At 38.7% G+C, this 22,004-nt stretch overlaps 1 protein-coding gene across 7 annotated transcripts in view; it reads right to left on the reverse strand.

The window, feature by feature from the left end:
• nbeaa (neurobeachin a) overlaps nucleotides 1-22,004 on the reverse strand; it is a 913,644-nt gene that overhangs the window by 27,396 nt on the left and 864,244 nt on the right. For all 7 annotated transcript variants that reach the window (XM_072577218.1, XM_072577214.1, XM_072577213.1 and 4 more), the window contains 3 exons: nucleotides 7,837-7,926; nucleotides 4,314-4,506; nucleotides 1,283-1,354 (listed from right to left, as the gene is read on the reverse strand). In XM_072577218.1, coding sequence (XP_072433319.1) covers nucleotides 1,283-1,354; nucleotides 4,314-4,506; nucleotides 7,837-7,926 — 355 coding nt within the window. The remainder of the gene's footprint in view (nucleotides 1-1,282; nucleotides 1,355-4,313; nucleotides 4,507-7,836; nucleotides 7,927-22,004) is intronic.

Genomic DNA, 22,004 nt, shown 5'->3' on the forward strand with positions numbered 1-22,004 from the left:
TAAAAGTAAATTAATATATGCAATATAGGGGAATATAACATCAAGTAGGGCCTTGCAAGACATTTTAGACCAATGGAACTAGGTTATATGTTAATTAAGTGATAATTTGAAGGGAACGGGTGTATAAATATTAATAAATGTGAAACAGGTCATCAAGTTTTGGAGTTCTGTGACGTGAGAGTTGGAATAAAATTCCAACTAGAAAAGTAAATATATACCAGGATTCTGTCCAATCAACTCTTAACCTCTGATATCAATTAGGTATCCTCTTCAATAAATCACTGAAGGCTAACTTGCAGGTGCATTAGTCGTTAGTGTGTTGTGGTATGTTAGCCTCTGGTCAGGATTTGAAATGTAGAAACAAGATGTACGAGTCATGAAGTCTTGCTTCACTTTTTATAGAATATTGATTCAACTTTATCTGGAATCATTTTGGTCTCATTTGGATAGTTATTGCCAAAGAGGAAACACTTTGAAGGTTCACCAGGCTTGTTCCCTTGTCATAGGACTTTCTTATGAAAAGGTATCGGGAAATCTGGGCCTGTATTCTCTACACTTTTGAAGAATGATAGATCTGATCGAAACCTGCATCAACCTTATCTATTCCTTTCAGTATTTTGTTGTTAAGATGTTTCCCACAGGTTGGCATGGTGGCTCAGAGGTTAGTACTACTGCCTTACAGTGCAGGCATCCGGGTTCGATTCCACCTTTGGGCGACTGTGTGGAGTTTGTATATTATCTCCATGTCTGTGTGGGTTTCTGCTGGATGCTCCAGGTTCCTCCCACAGTCCTAAGACCTTTAGGTTAAGTGGATTGGCCATGCTAAATTGCCCATACTGTCTTGGGATGTGCTTGCAAGGTGAATTAGCCATGGTAAATTTAAGGTTACAGGATAGGCTTGGAGGCTGGGACTGGGTGAGGTGCTCTTTGGAGGGTTGGTGTGGACTTTGGCTGAATGGCCTGCTTCCATACTGTAGGGATTCTATGATTCACCCAGTTGGGGAATCTAGAAACAAAGGATGCAATTTTAAAATGAGGGAAAGCCAGTTAGGACTGAGATAAAGAGAAATGTTTTTATTCAGTGTTGTGAATCTTTGGAATTTTGATGTGCCAATGACATAAAGAGATATGATAGTAATGTGAGGAAAAATACATTAAGTGAATGATGTGCCATGATCATACTGAAAGGTGATCAGGTTCAGTGTGCTGCATGGCCTACTTTCTAGAGTTTTAGGCTTCTCACTCTCAAATGAGAAAACAATAGCTGGCAAAAAGTAGTTACCGATCAATGGATCCATTTCAATCGGCAGGTGATGGGCCTGTTCCAGGGAGTATCCTGGAGCTCCCCTAAGACCTGCAGAAAAATAATGAGAAGTGTCACAAATAACATAATTAATTAATGATTTTAGAACATACAACCTTTTCAGGACATGCTGTCTATTTAGTCTTGGTGTACATTACTTTGTATTATACCACGATCAAGTGTGCTGTGATATTTAGCTACTTTAGAACTACTACATAAATATTAGTTGTTGTTGCTAGATTTACTGAATGAATTCATGGAATATGTATTTTAACTAAATGTGTGTTTTTTGTTGCCGAGAACACAAAGTTAGCTCATACAGTTCAACAGTTCTCAGTGGATCATAGTGATAAGCCCCTCAAATAGCCCACAGACACTTAAAGAAAGAAAAAAATTGTGCCACCCTTTTACAATGTGACAGCCATATTAGATTAGATTACTTACAGTGTGAAAACAGGCCCTTCGGCCCAACAAGTCCACACCGCCCCGCTGAAGCGCAACCCACCCATACCCCTACATCTACATCTACCCCTTACCTAACACTACGGGCAATTTAGCATGGCCAATTCACCTGACCTGCACATCTTTGGACTGTGGGAGGAAACCGGAGCACCCGGAGGAAACCCACGCAGACACGGGGAGAATGTGCAAACTCCACACAGAGAGTCGCCTGAGGCGGGAATTGAACCCGGGTCTCTGGCGCTGTGAGGCAGCAGTGCTAACCACTGTGCCACCGTGCCGCCCACAAATCTAAATGATTAGGTTCCAGGTACGGGATGGCTTTTCATCTTCAGTACCTGCTTGTTATTTGGCCATTGGATCACATGTCAGTCTTTCATTCTATTGAAATCAACTAATGAAATTAAAAGCTGATCCATCAAATTAGCTTCCAGATAGCACAGTTAAAGTCTTTCAAGTCTACCTCATGGTCCCTCATCAGCGCTGAATTGTATGATTATGCTCATTGGATAAAAAGCATTACTAAAACCTTCCTCACTTATCCTGGGCTCTGGTGTACAAAATTGAGCCAGAACTGTCTCCTCTGATCAGCACCTAACTTTGTTTGCATGCCTGGTATTTGGATAAAGATTGGACTGATTCAGGTTATGTTGTGCAATAATGTCTAGGCCTACACCTTAAAAGTGATCACGTCTTCAAAGAGTATCCGTGGAGCCACTAAAAGTGAGGGGAGAGAAGAACATTTGAAAAAGGCCAAGGTAGAAAAGATGTTGAGAAATGTTTACAAATTTCATTGCTTACTACACTCCTTAAAGTAATGTTGTACTAAACAATTTTTCCATAAGCTATTATTTATAGAAAAGTAGCAATGCCTAGCAATTGGGAAAAGGTGTAAAACTAGTCACTACATAATATACAAAGCAAACTTATTAGTTATACTTCTTACTAAAAATCAAAAACTTTTAGATGCATATTATTAATATCCCTTTAACTTGCTTACCAAGTATACAAATATTTTTAACATGGTTTACAGTAGTATTTTACAAATGAACAAATTTGGATCATTCATTCAAAGTTTGTGAGAAGACTTGTAGCTCAGGTGCTCGTTGTTGTGGTTCTGTTCGCTGAGCTGGGAATTTATGTTGCAGACGTTTCGTCCCCTGTCTAGGTGATATCCTCAGTGCTTGGGAGCCTCCTGTGAAGCTTCAAGCCCAAGCACTGAGGATGTCACCTAGACAGGGGGACGAAACGTCTGCAACTCAAATTCCCAGCTTGGTGAACAGAACCACAACAACGAGCACCCGAGCTACAAATCTTCTCACAAACTTTGAACACCTATGGGCGAGAGCGCTAAGACAAGCCAGGAAATGGGAATCCTATGCCAAAAATGGCTTCAAAGGAGGCTCCCAAGCATTGAGGATGTCACCTAGACATTGGATCATTCATAAATTTCTTACATCATCATTAATAAAAAAAACATATTAAACATTTCTAAAAGGTAATTACTCTGAAACATAGACTAACAGAAAAGTCGCATTACAACTTGCAAAGTTCCCAAAAATAAACTGTCCTAACATTAAAAAAGTGGTGAACTAACTGCCTTTCAACAACATATATTTTACAAGAAGATACTATTCATTGAAAAGACTAAAAAGATCTAGAGCCAATTAAAATAAATAGTATATTTGGAGTGTCTAACTCCAAAAAGAGCAGTTTTTTAAACTAATATATTTAAACAATTTATTTCAGTATCTTCATTTATTTAAAAGAACACCTTAGTTTAGAAATTAGAATACTGGTGTACTTTAATATTTGCTGTAATAGTATCAATAAATAAAAACATAAACTACACTCTTTTGCAGGTTTTCGTGACCTGGAAAACGTTTACCTGAAGCGTTTAAGTTCATTGATATTACTCATATCACTGTTTCACAAATATTTAGAAGCTAACTATAATAAACCAGGCTGTCATAAAAATTGTAATAATTTAAATTTAAGGCCACCAGAAAATTAATTGAAGATAGAAGTGTAATACTATAACAGTACACATTTAATACTGCCACTCCAAAGGTTTCCAGCAAAGATATTGGTGCAATGGCCTGCAGTCCATTTTAATGCATAATAGTTGACAAAGTGCTCTCATATCTAATATTACTGCGCTTTCCCTTCGCTTTCCATTGAAATTTTTGTTTCAGTTTTGTAATTTAGAAAACAGATCGCAGTCTCGAAAAAAAGGAGATATGCCATTACAATTTTAACAAAGAATTCTATTGTCAGATATATATCAAGTACTTTTAACAACAGTAGATTCATAAATAAAGATTTAGAGGCACTGGTAATGTGGAAAGATTTAATTTCAGTATGGATCAGCAACTTATATTCCATCCTCTGTGAAAAGATGTATGTTCACTTGCATGTAGAACCTCCAACAATCTACTGCCTTTGTTTTTACACATTATTGTATTAAACAGCAGAAATAGAATAACCACATATTCACAAAATTTCAGGTTATTAAGATTAAAAAAGATTCAAAGGTAGTGTTTTCACTTACCTACAGTGTTATGCCACCTATTCACTGCAAACAGTCTGCTGCAAGTCACAGTGACCACAGCAGGGGTGCTTAGATGAGGCAGTGTGTTGGCTGCCACATGGGTAACAGGGGAATTGGATGGAAATTTTAGCACCATTATAACATCTTGCTGCATCTGATCCTTAAACATGAGTGGGCTCTGTGGAAGGAAACACTGTTGAGTAGAAACAAAGAGGAGAAAACAGAAGAGGTAGAAGGGAAAACACAATTAATGTGGAGGTCTGGAAAAACAGGGAAAATACAGTAGGCAAAGTTTTAACATAAATTAGGAATTTATGCTTTTATGAAAAAACAAACAGCACCTATATCTAGGAAATCTAGAACTTGACCAGTGAACTGAACAATGGGATAGGTAACAAGAGGTTCATGTGGAGCGGGAATTATCAGGTGTAAAGAAAGGGTTTCATGTACAGGAAGTGTTCAGCACAAAAGATATATCTGTTCATTTTACCACTGAATAACAAACTAAAATACAGCAGAAAGGACATCTGGCAAACATGACTGAGAATATTTTCAGTAAATCATTTGCTGTGAAGTTCTAAAGAGTTTGATACCCAGTAAAGTTATAAGAACCAACACGTTATTATTTTCAGCAAATTTTAGATGTTGCAATTGGCATTTTCTGTTCAAATCTCTGAATAAAACATATAATTTGAACTGGTAACTCAGTGGAACACCATGCAGTTAAAAAACCTGCCATTTTCCAGTTCAGTCTCATCATAAAGTAACTTCAATATGCGCATGCTGGAAGGGGTCCATGTTAAGCCAAGATGTACACGTACCTTCCTCTACATTGGAATTCTGGAATGGTCCATTGGAGCAGATTCTCTGCCTACACCAAACAAGGTAATTGGAATCACAGAGGTCTGGGATTCCTATGGCAGAGGCCTGCATTTCTCCTCAATTTTGGTAGAGTTATAGATAAAAGTCTTAGGTGCACACACCAGAATGCATCTCATAGATTTACCCTACAGGTTCAATAGTGTCTTGTAGTGAAGGAAATTTGCTATCTTATCTGGTCTGTCCTATATGGGCTTCAGATCCACAGCACAGCAATGTGGCTCACCCTCATCAGCCCTCTGGGCATCAACGAATGGGCAATAAGTGCTGGCCTGGCCATCATCACCACACATGAATGGATCCTGTAATGCTAAACTGTAATTATCACATTGAATAGAGTGTGATTACTAGAAACTGCTTCAGAAATTCAAGACTTTTTAAAATATATTTTTACTATTCCTGATGCTTTTCTCTCCTTACACTTCACAAATATTGCTCCTCTTATATCTAATGTTTCTCCAGACATTACCAACTACTTTAATTTTCTATTGGCAACTATCCCAACTATTGTCATGTTAAGTACATTAGGCGTAAGATAATTTTAGCACTGAGATAAAGGTTGACATAGATTCAGTTTTTGCTTTAGTAATCTTTAAATGGCAATTGCAACATCATCACAACAATGAAAAATTAGTTAACTTTTTCCAGTTCTAGGAAAAAGGAGGGGACCAAAATAATCTTGAGGGGAGTTACCCCGTAAGTAGTCTTGTTTCTGCAGCATGAAAACTCTATTTTTGAATCATCACTACTAACTGGCAAACCTTTGTGTCTGTTATTTTTTAGAAGCTTGTGAGGACAAGCAGAGGACAGCAGTACCGGTATGTGTACACAAACTAGCAGACTTCCCACCATGTTCCAACCATCACTTTATGGGAAGTCAGGTGATGTCCTGTTTTTTTAAGGATGGGGATGTTAAACTATTTAGAAAGTCTAATTTCTGTTAAGTAAACTTTTGATGCGATTATAATATAATTGCTCCTCATGCCACAGGCCACATTCTTGACTTAGTTTCTCCAAGTGAAAGTTAATGGGCGGCACGGTGGCACAGTGGTTAGCACTGCTGCCTCACAGCGCCAGAGACCCGGGTTCAATTCCTGCCTCAGGCGACTGACTGTATGGAGATTGCACGTTCTCCCCGTGTCTGCGTGGGTTTCCTCCGGGTGCTCCAGTTTCCTCCCACAGTCCAAAGATGTGCAGGTCAGGTGAATTGGCCATGCTAAATTGCCCGTAGTGTTAGGTAAGAGGTAGATGTAGATTTAGGGGTATGGGTGGGTTACGCTTCGGCGGGGCGGTGTGGACTTGTTGGGCCGAAGGGCCTGTTTCCACACTGTATGTAATCTAATCTAATCTAATCTAATCTAATCATTTAATATGTCAATATATACAGTCAACAGTTGACTATCAGTCCCAGGTCAGAACATGGCCTTAGTGATGAACCCACCCATCCAGTAACAATGGCACGGAGACAGAGCCCATTTTAAAACATAATATCTGCCAACTTCCAAACAAGGTCTGGAAAGAGGGAGGAAATGGCTACTTAATAGCTGAAGTTGGGTGGTTATCAGGAATAAAATGGACTCCCATAACTAGTCTCCAGAGGGGGTTCTGGTGGCAATCACAGTCAGGGGAGTGCCATGGAATCCCAATGCAGAAAGATCCTATGTTTCTTTATGGGGCTTGGAGGAAGCATTCAGTTCTTATTAATTCACAAAGAAACAAATGCCATTTTTCAAAAAAATATATTTCTGGACTTCTTCTGACCTTAGATTCACTTTGTGATGGTTTTCTTCTGGCAGGAAAGTACTGTGGCTCCCATGCTCAGGGTTTATGTTAACACTGCTGTCAGAACTAGATGGCATTACTGAGCCTGATAATTTCTTTAAAGAAGGATCTCACTGGCTTCAGGAACACTTTCAAAATGTAGTTAGTAAAATTGGGGAGGTAAGTTGCTCGGCCCTGATTATTTTTCTTGTCTTGGCCATCTTCCTGCAGCAATTGATTCCTCTATTATTTTCCTGTAATTCTCATGCATGTGATCAGCATCCTCCACACAGTGTTTTCATCCACTGTATGTCTCAGTAATTCCCAAACCAACAGTACTTCCCCCTCTCTGTCATCCACTGTCACAGATTGGATCATCAGTTTCAATCTTGCACTAACTAGTTACCATTCTCAATCATACCTGGTGCTCATTCACTCTTTCTTGCTGAGGCAGCAAAGCCATGGGAAAAGAAATGTTTAGTTCAGTGGCAGCTTATGCTAACAAAGTAAAATGCAGGCCTGCGAGTAATTAGTTCAAAGGAATAAATAGAAAATTATTTGTAATGCACTGAATTTCCAAACTGAATTACAAATATGCACTGTTCAGTGACACTTCAACTCTCAATATATAACACCTCCTCCAGTTTTATTTGCTTAAGATATCCAAGCCTATGAAGATTTAAGTCCTGTTCATAATATGGGGAGAGTTGATTAAATTTATGATAGTCTTATTTGCAAAAATGAATTTGTAACAAAACCACATATAATTATTCTGTTTTTCCCCCACTTGTAGCATTGTGCCTTCTTCATCTGCAACCTGGCATTTTGTTTTTACACCAGGTGAAGTTCACATAAAGCAGATTTCAAACACATTATTTCTCACCAGGTGCATGGCAGAACTTCGAGGTGGATGTGGCTCAATAAGCAACTGAGATGGCATTTGTCCAAGGTTCTGTATGTGCACTTCCATGGCCTGAGGGAGAAAAGAAAGATTGTCATGATCAATATGCATCAAAGTGATGGGTCAATGTTCTGTTTGACAACGCAAGCACATTTCAGCTCAGCCAAGACTTTTGGAATTTCTCAGCAAATGTGCTTCTTTTGCAATTTGTAAAATTAAACTGTATGTCAGTTGCAGCCAATACGTTTTTTTCTGCACCATTCTGAGACTAATTATTCCTTTATTCCATTATATTCATTCACACAGGTTAAGGGCCAATAAAAAAATTCACTGATGACAACATGCAAAAAGATTACAGACCATATAGCATATCATATCAATCCTTTAAACTGAAATACATTTGCAAAATCTTATCTATGGAAAAGTGTATGGGAGATCTAATGGAAAAAATATTCTGGGATCTATAATAAAAGACAAAATGGCCACAGGTCAGGAAGCAATTCTCTTTTGAAAAAAATGCAGTGAAGAAATAGCAATTATTTAATTGCTCATTAAAAAGAATTCTGACATCTTTTGTGACAAAGTACTTACCTCATCTATAGCATTTGTTAGTTGTGAAGAAGTGGGTGTCAATCTTTGTTCAACTGAGAATGACCACCTTGTTAGTTACATATTCTATATGAGGGTAGTGTTTAGATAATTGCAGTATTCTAATTCTCATATAAGCTGAACTCACTGACAGAAAGAGATTCTCTTGTGTAATGAATTAAATGTTACATAAACTATCAATTATGCCCTACCATAGAAAATCAGGAAATAGCTGGTTTCACAGAGGAGACAAGTCAGTCAGTGGTGCATAGATGAGAAGCCATAGTCTGTCAAACAAAAGGAAAATTCCTTCCAGCTATTTTTATTACTTAGAGCGGAGGTAGCCAGTAATTTGTTCATTTTCTATAGGTCTAATCAGAGCAAACGTGATTAAAAACATTATAATCATGCAACCTCTGCATGCTTTGACAAAATGGAAACATGAGGAACAAACAGCTCAGTTTAGCTCTAAAAATGTGAAACATGTTGACAAGAAACCTATAAGTTTGCTGATTACATCAACATTTACTATGAAATTTGTGAATCTTTAAGTCAAAAAAATCTAAAAGTGGGGTGGTGCTGAATGCGAGTGGTGAAAAGGGTGATGTATTGAAGGAGACAAATGCATACATTTTAATAACCATGGATTCAAGACATTTGTTTGCAGTTTGTGATAATGTTTGTTAGTTAGCCTAATGCTGGATCCACGTGTTTTATATTGGCTTGTGCCATACAGTGAACGTGGTCTGTGTAAAACAGTTTTTTCTTAGCCCTTGATACTAAAACATAAGAAATGGAATTTCACGGAGTCCGCAAGAGTGGGAAATGTGGTGTGCCGGATGATATAATTCTCAAATTGTGAAATTTCGATTTCTCAATGATGGGTTGGGTTGCAGCAATTGAGTCAGCAGTGTGTTTGCAGCATGTCAAAGTTTACTCTGGGCCTTTGGAAAGCTCTTGTAATACATTCTCATGCAATGAAAATTGATTAAATTGAAACAGTTTCAATAAAATCTTACCTTCTGAATAAGGTTAACAGTGCTAAAAAATATCACCACACCTGATTCACGATCATTTAAAGATAGAGTCCACCAATTGGATCTGTATAGTTTTAACTAAGGGAAGCAAGTTTCCGTATTGAACTCTATGGCCTAAGACAGCGAATATTAAAAGGTGGGTGCTTGAATACAGGGAGGGAAGGGAGGGTGTAAAGATTAGATTAGATTCCCTACAGCATGGAAACATGCCCTTTGGCCCAACAAGTTCACACCGACCCTCTGATGAGCAACCCACCCAGACCCATTTCCCGCTAACTAATGCAGCTAACACTATGGGCAATTTAGCATGGCCAATTCACCTGACCTGCACATCTTTGGAAACCCACGCAGACACGGGGAGAATGTGCAATCTCTACACAGACAGTCGCCCGAGGCTGGAATTGAACCTGGGATTCTGATGCTGTGAGGCAGCAGTGCTAACCACTGTGCCACCCCGGTGATGTTCAGGTCATGTGGATGAAAAGATCTAGCTTCCTGTGTATTGTAGTCCTGAATGGGTTGGGGTTGGGTGAATCTATTGGAGATTTAAAGTTGAAGGAAGGGCCTGAAGGGTGAAGTCAGTGAAATCAATGGTGGGGGTCCTATGAATCGAATTGAGGGTTTTGGGGATAGCTACAGCCAAAGGGGAAGGTGTATTTAATATTGAGACAGGTCCAGACTCATGGTTGGATACTAGAAAATCTCATGAGGTGGGTTAAGAGTAAGGAGGAGAATAAAAGGCGGGGCAGGGGGAGGGGGGTTCAGGATCAGAATGCCCATTGAGATAGTGTCTGTAGGAAAATGGTGATGGGCTTCAGGATAATGGACAGAGGTTGAAGAGTAATAATGAAGAGAGAAAAGGTTATGTTTACTCAGGTGGAAGCAAGTGTGTGAATAACAAAGTGGAAGGTACTGGATCAGGTTTTGAATGTAATATGCAGCATTGTCTGTGATTTGGTGAAAATGCACATTTGGTTGCAGTATAAAGGTTACAGCATTGCTCAATTTCTACACCAATAGTGGCTTTCAGTGAGTGACAGATGATCTATTTGGCATCTCACAGAGGTGCAAAGAGGGGGCAATTGATGCCCTAATTTGTTTTGCTAATGATTTCATAAACTTCACTGCCATTGAAAAAGCTGCAAGATCAGCTTGATATCAATGTGGATGGGCTTGAAAGCAAATATGTGATCACTTAGACTTAAGTTAGCACAGAAACTCCCAGGAAACAGCCAAACGCATTTGCAAATTGTAAAATGTTATCTTCTTGAATATACACTGGTTTGCAACCACAGAAGAATAATACAAGCCAGTACTTGTTCCCAGGGAGCTGCCATGATGCATATGAGGAGGCAATACCCTCGTGATATTATCGGTGAACTATTAATCCAGAGACCCAGGTAATGTTCTGTAGACCTGGGTTCGAATCCCGCTGTGGCAGATTCAATAAAATCTGGAATTAAAAATCTAACGATAACTATGAAACAATTATCAGAAAATCCTTTTTGGTTCACTAATTTGAAGAAGAAAACTGCCATCCTTACCTGGTCTGACCTACAAATAACTCCACATGTTGACTCTGAACTGTTCTTTGAGCAATTAGGGATGGACAATAAATGCTAGCCTAGCCAGCAATGCTTTCATCCTGTGAATGAATAAGGAAAAAAATACATCTTGGACAATTCATGTTGAAGTCCCAGCTCATATTGCTGAACCAATTATCAGCGACAAGGATCATTCATTGCATACATGACCGATAACGCCAGTGGGGCACCCCAGAATGAGGCAGAGGAGGGCTACAATCCAGCTCATCGTACACCAGAGCCATAATGGAGCATATACTGGCCTTCTCCGAACATTCCTTGTATCTGGACAAGACTGGAGGGACTCTTTAATATGCATCCAGAATGTGTCACAAATAGTAGAACACCTGGCTCTGCACCCAGATGTTGCAAGAGGAAGAGCAAAAGGAATTCAGTCCTGCTTGGATGGGCAGGATTTCTTGGAGCACAAGGAAGAGCCCATGAATCCAAACTGGTGTTTCAGGTATTTGAGGGTCATGGAGAGCCATGTAACGGATGCCAGGAACATCTTGATCAATGCAATGTTTGTATAACAATAATACATCGGTATTACCATTGCTATTATCTTCATGGGATATAGATCTAGCCCTGCCATCTTTCCTTCCTGATATGCTTTGAAAACAGCTTCCTCCACCACCTAATTATTTATGGGGGACAGAGCGATATTTTTGTTTTTATTTTCTCTCTCTCACACACACACACAACAAAGGATTTCTTTGGGATATGTGACCATCATTCAACACTTGTGACATTTATAATGCTGAAAGTTAAATGGGCCAATATCTTGCATTGGTGCAGGATGATAGCTGCCTTTTGAACTTAAAACCATGTTCCATAAAGCTTTTAACAAAGAATGCACAAAAATGCAATCCTGGATTACAGTCCTTGTTTCCTCTTTAGCTATCACAATTTGAGAAACATGATGCATGCTATGGCTGTTACATATGATACCATGATAGGCCACAATGAAACTCAGTAATCACAAACAATCACAGAAAAATAATTTTTACTGTGCACATATTTGCAAGTGTAACCACAAAGAATATTAACCTGTGCTATGTATGTGATCATAATGTTTTAAAAATTACTTTCCTTCTATCATGTCTAGGTGCTATCCAGACATCACCAAGTGAAATAAATGCATTCCACTCAGTTTCATGTGCTGTTGTCTTGGGTCACCATGACAGAAGTCCTCTGAAGGTGTGGAGCTTGACCAGGTTCTCTATGCCAGTTTCCATCCTTTCCAATAGACGAAGCCATGCACTCAAATAACTTGATTCATGACAGATCTTGTGGTGTGTATGGGCTCCACCTTACCCTATTCAGAATTACACTATATTTGCTCCTGCTGCATGTTCGAATCACTTTGTTGTTGCCACAACCAGAGGCTTAACATCAGCATGAGGCTCAGCAAGGGTCTGGTCCTCAACAGTCCTCTGGGGATCCAGCTGTAAGATCCTCCCTCAGCTGCTGGGATATATCGATGTTGTGCTGTCCAGATTGCGTTACTGGATCTAAACAAGGACTCTCCTCAGACACTTTGGGTGCCAGTAGAGGTGCAGGTAGATTATGAGGGAGGTGATAGAGCTTCTTTTGGGTCTCTTCATTTCCAGACCATGGCAAAGGTCAACTTAACAGTAACTGTGAAGATGATTAAAGCAATAAATGTTTTTGCACTCAAGAATGAGCTGCAGATATTTGTAGCATCTTATAGATTGTGGACCATTGCTTAACAGAGCTTTCTGTGGTTCCTTCTTCAAAGAAAGTTATCGAGGTTTTCTTAAATCCTTTGTCAGGGACATGCAGGCAGAATAAACACAATGCTTCACCAGGATTGTGACCTTCGATATGGCGCAGAGTGCCATTGACTGCATGTGCATTTTCTGTAAATACCAAATGACAACTGTGCACTTTACTGGATCTGAAATAGATTCCACTCCAGTTGGTGTATGATAGTAAGCAGTAATTCATACATGTAAGTACATGTTAATGTCTACTGTGCCAACTGAATTTCAGCTAATATGACAAACCACAGGACTCTAACAGGCAATGAGAGCCAACAACTAATGACATGCTTGGTGTCTCTACTGCACAACACATGGATTCATGGGCAGAATACATACAATGAAAACAATGCTACCACATGAAATAAAATAGTGCTCACCATTGTGGCACTGACACAATGCTTCTGCTGTCTAGTTGTTCTGATGGAGCATTGAGATACTTGACCAACAAGATATCAGAATTTATGGCTGCCTGCTGCACAAACCATAGGCTACTTCATCATTAGTGGGCTGCATGGTGGCACAGTGGTTAGCACTGCTGCCTCATAGCACCAGAACCCGGGTTCAATTCCCACCTCAGGCAACTGTCTGTGTGGAGTTTGCACATTTCTCCTCGTGTCTGCGTGGGTTTCCTCCCACAGCCCAAAAATGTGCAGGTTAGGTGAATTGGCCATACTAAATTGCCTGTCTGTTAGGTGAAGGGGTAAATGTAGGGGAATGGGTCTGAGTGGGTTGCTCTTTAGAGGGTCGGTGTGAACTTGTTGGGCCGAAGGGCCTGTTTCCACACTGTAAGTAATCTAAAAAAAATGCTTATCTAAATCACGGCATATTGCTAATTACCCTACACATTCCTGTAGGGCTACCTTGCAAGGCTGTCTGTCTGTCTCAGTGCCCCTACACAACGCAAACCCACTGGCTGCAGCATGTCCAGTGGAGGCTGCTGACTCTACAGATAGCTTTGGACTATGATCACATGCAGCCTAGGGCCTAGAATTCTCATATTTAGATTATGCTTACAACCAGTAGTGGCAGCAAGTAGGCTGGCTGACTGACTGGCAATTGAAATAAAAACAAAAATCAGTAGATCCACAGCATTTGTAGAGAGAGAAACAGAGTTAATGTTTTGAGTCCAACATGACTTTTTTTCAGTGAGAGACTGAAGTCTGACATCTTGAGATGGGACAAAACACCTACCCTCCAAGGAGTCATATGTATAACTTGGAAAAGTGCCTTTAATCCATTACCATGATGATATCAAGCTGATCTTGCATGACACAGTCTGCATTTCCCTTGTGCAAGTGCTTCTATTGCAATGAAAACTGTGATATTGGCCATCAGGCGCTGGATCATAGCCGGCCACAATTTTCATGTTGGGAAGTGCTCCAAGTTCAAAATTAAGCACTTTGTCCAATTGGTGCTGGACTCCTCCAAATGTTTAAACCTTAGAAAACTTGTCAGACATCCTGCAATAAATGTATCAATCATTTTGTTGTCCATACATCTCAGTGTTCTTCCATAGGTTGCCCCATCAAACCACTCATCTAAATCCCAGCAGTAAACCAAGTGCAAACTCACCCTCTAGCACTTGCACTATATTTGAGTTTTACCTTGGTTGTGGCCCATTTGTGTTTAATGCATCACTACTTGCAGATTTCTCATGAAATCTATCATGAAGATATATAGTATTTGTAACTGGAGGTTCCTCCTCTGCCTAGTTAGATTGTGTATGAATAAGTACATCTGAGAGGAAAAAGCACTGGAGTAAAGCTGTGGTGCAAGAAATAAGAGAGGTTTATATTATCAGCAGTTTGTAATGAGATGTGAGTGTGGGATGATGGGGAGGTGACATATTTGACAGAATATTTGAGTATGAAGATAATGCAATCTTTGATATTTTCAGTTCCAGTACATGTCAAAGCCTCCCCTCAATCAACATCACAAAAAGAGATTATCTGATCCCTTCAAGTTTTTCCGTGGGAGCTTGCTATGTGAAATTCAGCTTTTTTTATTAACAATTGTGAGTGCACTTCAAAGGTACTTCACTGTTTGTAAAGTGCTTAAAGATATCTAGTGGTTGTGAAAAGAATGATATAAATGCAAGTCTTTCTTTTTTACTTCTGGTTTGTTGTCGAGAATGTGGAAATGAACACGCAGTATTAATTTGGCATGCTGCTTGCATTACAATCAATCAAGATTTAATCACACATCATGATCTTTATATCTGTTTTCAGGGTCTATCTAATTTAACTCCAGTTTCTTTCAATCTGGATTATAAAACATTATTCTTTAGATCTTCCTCATCTTGTTGCAGTCATGGATTAGACAATGAACACAGAAAGATGCTTATCGAGAAATTTAATAGTTAATCCCAGTGCTTTCCATTACAGATAGTGAATAAAAGACGATGGAGAACTCTAAGGCAGCAAGGGAATGAGGAGGTTCCGAGCATGTCAAATTGCAACAGGAAAACCCTACTGTCATTTGTAGATAATTCCTTAACCTCAAGACAGACTTCCAGCAATTCCTTCTCAAAGGTAATTAGCAATGGGTGACAAATGCTGGCCACACCAGCAATGCTCACATTCTGTGAAGGAATAATTTTTTGTTTTACTAATAATGTGACTATCAAATGAAGACAAGTGAAAGGCAGAGAGACAGAAACACACTACTGGAAGCATTTTGAACAGTTTCAAACAAATAATATTGCAAAAGAAATTTGAAGATGTGTTGCAACTTGGAAAGATTGTGGCAATGTTATTGCACTCGTAATCCAGAGACCCATTCCAATGGTCTGGGGAAATGAATTTAATTTCCACTACTGCAGCTGATGGATTTTAAATGCAATTAATAAATCTGGACTATAAAGCTAGAAACAATGACTATTAAACTAATTCATTATTGTAAAAAGCCTGTACGGTTCTCTAAAGCCCTTAAGGGATGGAAATCTGCTGTCTCTACCCAGTTGGCCTACACATGACTCCAAAGTAGACAAACAGGGGGCTAGAAGAACACAGCAAGCCAGGCAATATGAGAAGGTGGAGAAGTCAATGTTTTTCAGGTTATACTACCTCCTGATGTTGCATCTGCAGTTTCTTTGTCTCTACATACGACTCCAGACCCCTGACTGTTTGACTCTTAAATATCCTCTGAAAAGGCATAGCGAGCCACTTAATTCAAGAGCAATTGGGGATGGGCAACAAATATAGCCCTTGGCAATGACACCCACATCCTATGAAATATATTTTAGAATGATGTCATGTAGAACAGTGCCTTTAATTTAGGTCAAATGAAGGTGATCATGTGAGTCATTCAGAAGTGGTAGAGGTTCATCGTGCAGGAATACAGATGACAGCTTGTGCTCAGATTGAAACGACCAAATTTGAAACTGGGTTGCAAGACTCACCCAGCTTGTGACGGAGGGAGAGTCACCAGTAAAACCTTCATTTTGAAAGGCAGTTCCTGCGTTAAAAGTTATTGAGCTGAGAAAGATCAGGAACAGAAATAAACCCTCAAGAACCAGCAGTCGTCTGAAAAAATTGAATGACTACTAAAGAGACAGTGTAAAAAGTAAAAAGGGAAAGGTTTTAAATTGTAAAACAAAACTAAGTTGCTGACAACAATAGTTCTTTTAAAAAATGGCATTCACTCACCTATCACTGGATGTTCACTTTGTTTTTACATTATTTGTCTCTTTGGAGATCCAAACAATTGTCAGAATGCCATATTAACCATTCCCTAATTCTGCATTCCCAACACTAAGCACAACAGATTCCTTTTCTATAATTCTAAGAATATTAGGCAACATACATATTGGTTAAAAACAAAAATAATAAATAAGTAAACAAACAAACTGCAGTATTGCTATAAGAACATGTTTGGAATTCAAAGTGAACCAAACAGCAGACTACATAGGAACATAAGAACTAGGAGCAGGATTGGGCCATCTGGCCCTTCGAGTCTGTACTGCCATTCAATAAGATCATGGCTGATCTTTTTGTGACCTTAGCTCCATTTACCCGCCCTCTCACCGTATCCCTTAATTCCCTCATTGTCCAAAAAAAACCTATCCTAGCTTTAAAAACATTTATTGAAGTAGCATCAACTACTTCGCTGAGCGGGGAATTCCATAGATTTACAATCCTCTTGGTGAAGAAGTTCCTTTTCAGTTCAGTCCTAAATTTGCTCCCTCTAATCTCGAGGCTGTGCCCTCTTGTCCTAGTTTCACCTGCCAGTGGAAACACTCTCTCTACTTCTATCTTATCAATTCGCTTTGTAATTTTACATGTTTCTGTAAGGTCCCCCCTTATTCTTCTAAAGTCCAATGAATTTAGAATAATCTCAGTCTACTCAGTCTCTCCTTGTAAGCCAAACACCCTCAACTCCAGAATCAATCCAGTGAACCTCCTTTGCAACCCCCTCTCGTGCCAGTGAACCCTTTCTCAATTAAGGAGACTAAAACTGCTTGCAGTACTTCATGTGTGGTCTCAGCAGCACCCTATACAGCTGCAACAAAACCTCCCTGCTTTTGAGCTCAATCCCTTTAGCAATGAAGAACAAAATTTCATTTGCCTTCCTAATTACTTATTGTACCTGAAGACCAACCTTCTGTGATTCATGAACAAGGACACCCAGATACCTCTGCATAGCAGCATGCTGCTACTTTTTACCATTCAAGTAACAGTCCTTTTTACTGTTACTCCTCCCAAAATGGATGACTTCACATTTATTCACATTGTATTCCATCTGCCAGACCTTTCCCCATTCACTTAAAGTATCTATGTTCCTTTGCAAAGTTTCACAGTCCTCTGCACATTTTGCTCTGCCACTCATCTTAGTGTCATCTGTAAACTTTGACACACTATACGTGGTCGCCAACTCCAAATCAGCTATATAAGTTGTGAATAATTGCAGTCCCAACACTGATCCTGAGGCACACCACTAGTTACTGATTGACAACCTGAATAGCACTCATTTATCTCCACTCTTTGCTTCCTGGTAGTCAACCAATCCTCTATCCATGCTAATACTTTACCTGTAACGCATGTTTATCTTATGCAGCAGCTTCTTGTGCGGCATCTTTTTGAAGGCCTTTTGGAAATATAGGTACACCACATCTACTAGGTCCCCATTGTCCACCGTGCTCGTAAGATCTTCATAGAATTCCAAAAGATTAGTTAAACATGACCTGCCCTTCATGAACCCATGCTGCTTCTGCCCAACAGGACAATTTCTATCTAAATGCCTTGCTATTTCTTCCTTGCTAATGGGCTCAAGCATCTTTCCCACTACAGAAGTTAAGCTAATCAGTCTATAATTCCCCATTTTTTGCCTATCTCCCTTTTTAAACAATGGCATCACATTTCCTGTTTTCCAATCTGTTAGAACTGCCCAAGTCCAGCGAACTTTGGAAAATTACCACAAGTGCACTTGCTATTTCTCCCACCATTTCTTCTAGTACCCTGGGATGCATTCCATCAGGGCCAGGAGACTTGTTTATCCTTAGCTCCATTAACCTGCCAAACACTACCTCTTCTGTAATGATGATTATTTCCAGGTCCTCACCTACTTTCGCTTCTTTGTCAATTACTGACATGCTATTAATGTCCTCCACTGTGAAAACCAACACAAAATACATAATCAATACCTCAGCCATTTCATCATATCCCATGACTAAATGCCCCTTCTTGTCCTCTAAAGGACCAACATTTATTTTAGCCACTCTTTTTCATTTCATATATTTATAGAAACTTTTGCTATCTGTCATTACATTCTGTGATAGGTTTTTGTCATTTTCTATCTTACTTTTCTTTGTAACTCTTTTTGTGGCATTCTCTTGACCTTTAAAGCTTTCCCAATCTTCTCACTTCCTGCTGATCTTGGCCACTTTGTATGCCTTCTCTTTCAATTGGATAGGCTCACTTATTTCCTTGGACACCCATGGCAGATTACCCCTTTTCTTACAGTCCTTCCTTTTCACTGTTATTAGTTATTTCTTTGTTTATTGCCTGCCCCAATGTGACTACAGGTACAATCTTTTAAATTCAGCTACCTAAAAATTGCCATTTGTTTTGAGTGGGCTTTTCACATTTCAAATAGTCATGCTCATGTATCAAAATGAGGAAATTAAATTCAATGCATGGTGCTATATTCACTGGATTAAAGCTTTTCGATTTGAATTGCTGCATTCCAATTTTGATTTCTGAAAATCAACAAATTTGAAAATCCAGCATCCCCGGTTCGGGCAAGTGTCTCTGTATTAGGAAAGCAACCTTTGCTCATCTGAAAAATAATCCTTGCCAAGGATTTTCAAATTTTTATATAGGGAACTCTGCAATATATCAGCTATTCCTGAGAATCTGTGGTTAAATGTTGCTGTAAGAGTGAGGAACAGACCATTTGGGTTGCCTTCCAAAAAATAACTGTTGTTACTCACAGAAAAAGAATACCATCAAAACCAAAGACATTCTCCATCAATATAATGTAACAAATAACATGACAATTAATGATAAAATACAAATGAAGATGAAAATCTGATGATACAATCAGAAGTTTGATAACCACTCACACTGCCTTGAACCCTTGCAACCCAGCCTGAAAATCAACAGAGCAAACCTCAACTAAATGCTTATCTTTTTCCATCATTAAACTTTATTTAACCAAATGAACTTCTAATCAAAATATGAAATTTTGGGATATTGAATCTTAGTCAAACCTCAAGTACTTCAGTACCAGCTGCAAGAGAAAACATTACTTTCCAATAGCATGGTGAAATATTTATTTAGGTATGAACAAAGTTAAACTGGCCAATCAGCAGCTTCCTTGTTGTAAGGAGGTGTCAGATTTTAATTTGACATGAGGAACAAAATTATATGTCGGTAACTAATTTCTTACCATTTTATTTCCATAATCGTTGTGGTTAACATTCAAAATGTTAAGTTTCACCTGTCAGGGATGAATGAATGAATACCCTCAAGCTGATCATTACACCTAAGAATACCTTCCATCATGGGCACTTCAAGAAATGGCTAGGGGATATAATCAAAATGTTGAACATTTTCTTTCAACACAGAATAGTCAAGATTGTAATAAGAAAACAACCAAGCTAATACTGAAAACAAGAATATGGAGAAGAAATGCAACAGTTATGTTCACTTTGTTTCAAAGCTCCAACATGTACTGTGTTAACTCTGTGCATACAAATAATTCATTCCACCAGTTTGAGAAAGAATTCTTCCAATTCCACACAAGAAAAAAAATTTCCAAATGATGTCACTTTAATAAATTCAAGGAGAGATTGTTTTCCAGCTTGTTTTCTCAACAAACTGAAAAAGTAATTGAGATACCTTCAGTATTAGATGATCAAAAGGCAACGGTGCTTGTCACTGGGTTCCCAAATATCATCCAAATGACATGATTGGCAATACAAGATCTATTATTGACCATAAAAACCACTGCAATATTTATCTCAAACCCTTATCTACCTCAGTATCTGATGAAGTTCTACCATTTGGAGTTCAAAAAGTCTTTCATTATGCGTGCCAAAATAATATTAAATCATTTATCATAAAGGACTTGAATTTCTGATGGAAGATCTTACTTGTTTGCATAAATGCTACACTTCATTAAAAATAAGTTCAAAAATGTAACTCACTATATAGCACTAAGGGCATTTCACATTTTATTGTTTTTAAAATTTGTTCCAGTAACTTCTTACCATCTATTAGCTAACTACTGGTGTCTGTATTTAAAAATTACAACTGTTGGCTTTTTCAGCAATGCTTACACGCCATGAAATAATTATTTTTTAAAAAAAATCACCAAAATGGACTGAGTTAATATCACTAGATCGACTATTTCCACTTGACTAAACATCTACCTCATTATTGTTTTTATAACTGCCAGCTGCACCTTTGTAAGAAAGAAAGGACTTTATTAGTTCTTGACAACTAAGTCACATCTAAATGTTGTTGAAAAAAATAACACTGCTAAATAATTTAGCACTGTACTATTAGCAAGAAATGAGTTAGTTAGTTTCAAGGGCGACCTTTCAAACACTAGTAGCTTTTCTAAGTCATATCAACAAAAGAAAATATACTGGATTTAATGATAAGTTTACAACTAAACACTTAAAAAGAAACATAACATAGCTGAAATTGTTATCCTGCTTTGAATGTAACACTAGTTTAAAAACTAGAGCTGATGAGGTCAGGATGCAGAGGAGGTGCTGCTGGTAATTTCCAGTGAGACAGGAAAAGGGTAGATATATTTACTACCTGCCTCTCCACTTCATGGGTATAAGGGTGTATATATTTTATCTTTTTTGATTATAAACTGGAATGGAAATCAGACACTGCTATAGAGTTGAAATATGAGGAGATATTTGCAACTTTAAAAATCAAATGGTACACATTTTTAACAGTTCAAGACTTTGTACTTTTGGAGGTTGTTACATTATTGAGTTATAGCAACATCAGTAGATTTGAGTTAAGGAGAAATTGCCTGGCAGCCTGCAGATTGGATGAGCTGCAGTTGGTGGGAGCAACAAACAATCCAGGCCAGGGAGCATAAAATACTTTCTTCCTTGTGCATGCACGCACATGTGTGTGTGCGTGAGTGAGAGAGAGAGAGAGTATGTGTTTGTGTGCGCGTGTGAGAGAGAGAAAAAGAGACATCCTTTTTAGATTTTGTATCAAAAGACATGAATCATACATGCACAAGAAATCTGATATCAAAGGCCAAGTCTGACCCCAGAACATAACACAGGTGACCAGCAACATTGTGCAACATCGCAACAGTTGAATCAAGGTAAGAATTTTGCAAACACATCAATTAAGATCAAAATTAATCAAGCAAACTTTAGAAGATCATCAAGTTCGTGATGCTGGCAACCCACAAATGAATTTTAAAAATGCACCATGTCAAAGTTATAAGGTAATCAGCAGCTATAGAACATTGAATTTTCCTTGAAAAGAAAAGTTGACGTACATCAGAAGCTAGTGACAACAGATTACCACCAAATCTGCGAGATATGTACCTTACTAAATGGTGTTCCATCTTATGGCTTGAGAGAGACTGTCTTATTGCATATAATGGATCACTGATTCTGTGCAATGACAGAATCACAACGCAGTGACATTACACAAGCTCATTTTGGCTAG

Source organism: Chiloscyllium punctatum, chromosome 9, assembly GCF_047496795.1.
Source record: "Chiloscyllium punctatum isolate Juve2018m chromosome 9, sChiPun1.3, whole genome shotgun sequence".
Taxonomy (NCBI): Eukaryota; Metazoa; Chordata; class Chondrichthyes; order Orectolobiformes; family Hemiscylliidae; genus Chiloscyllium; species Chiloscyllium punctatum.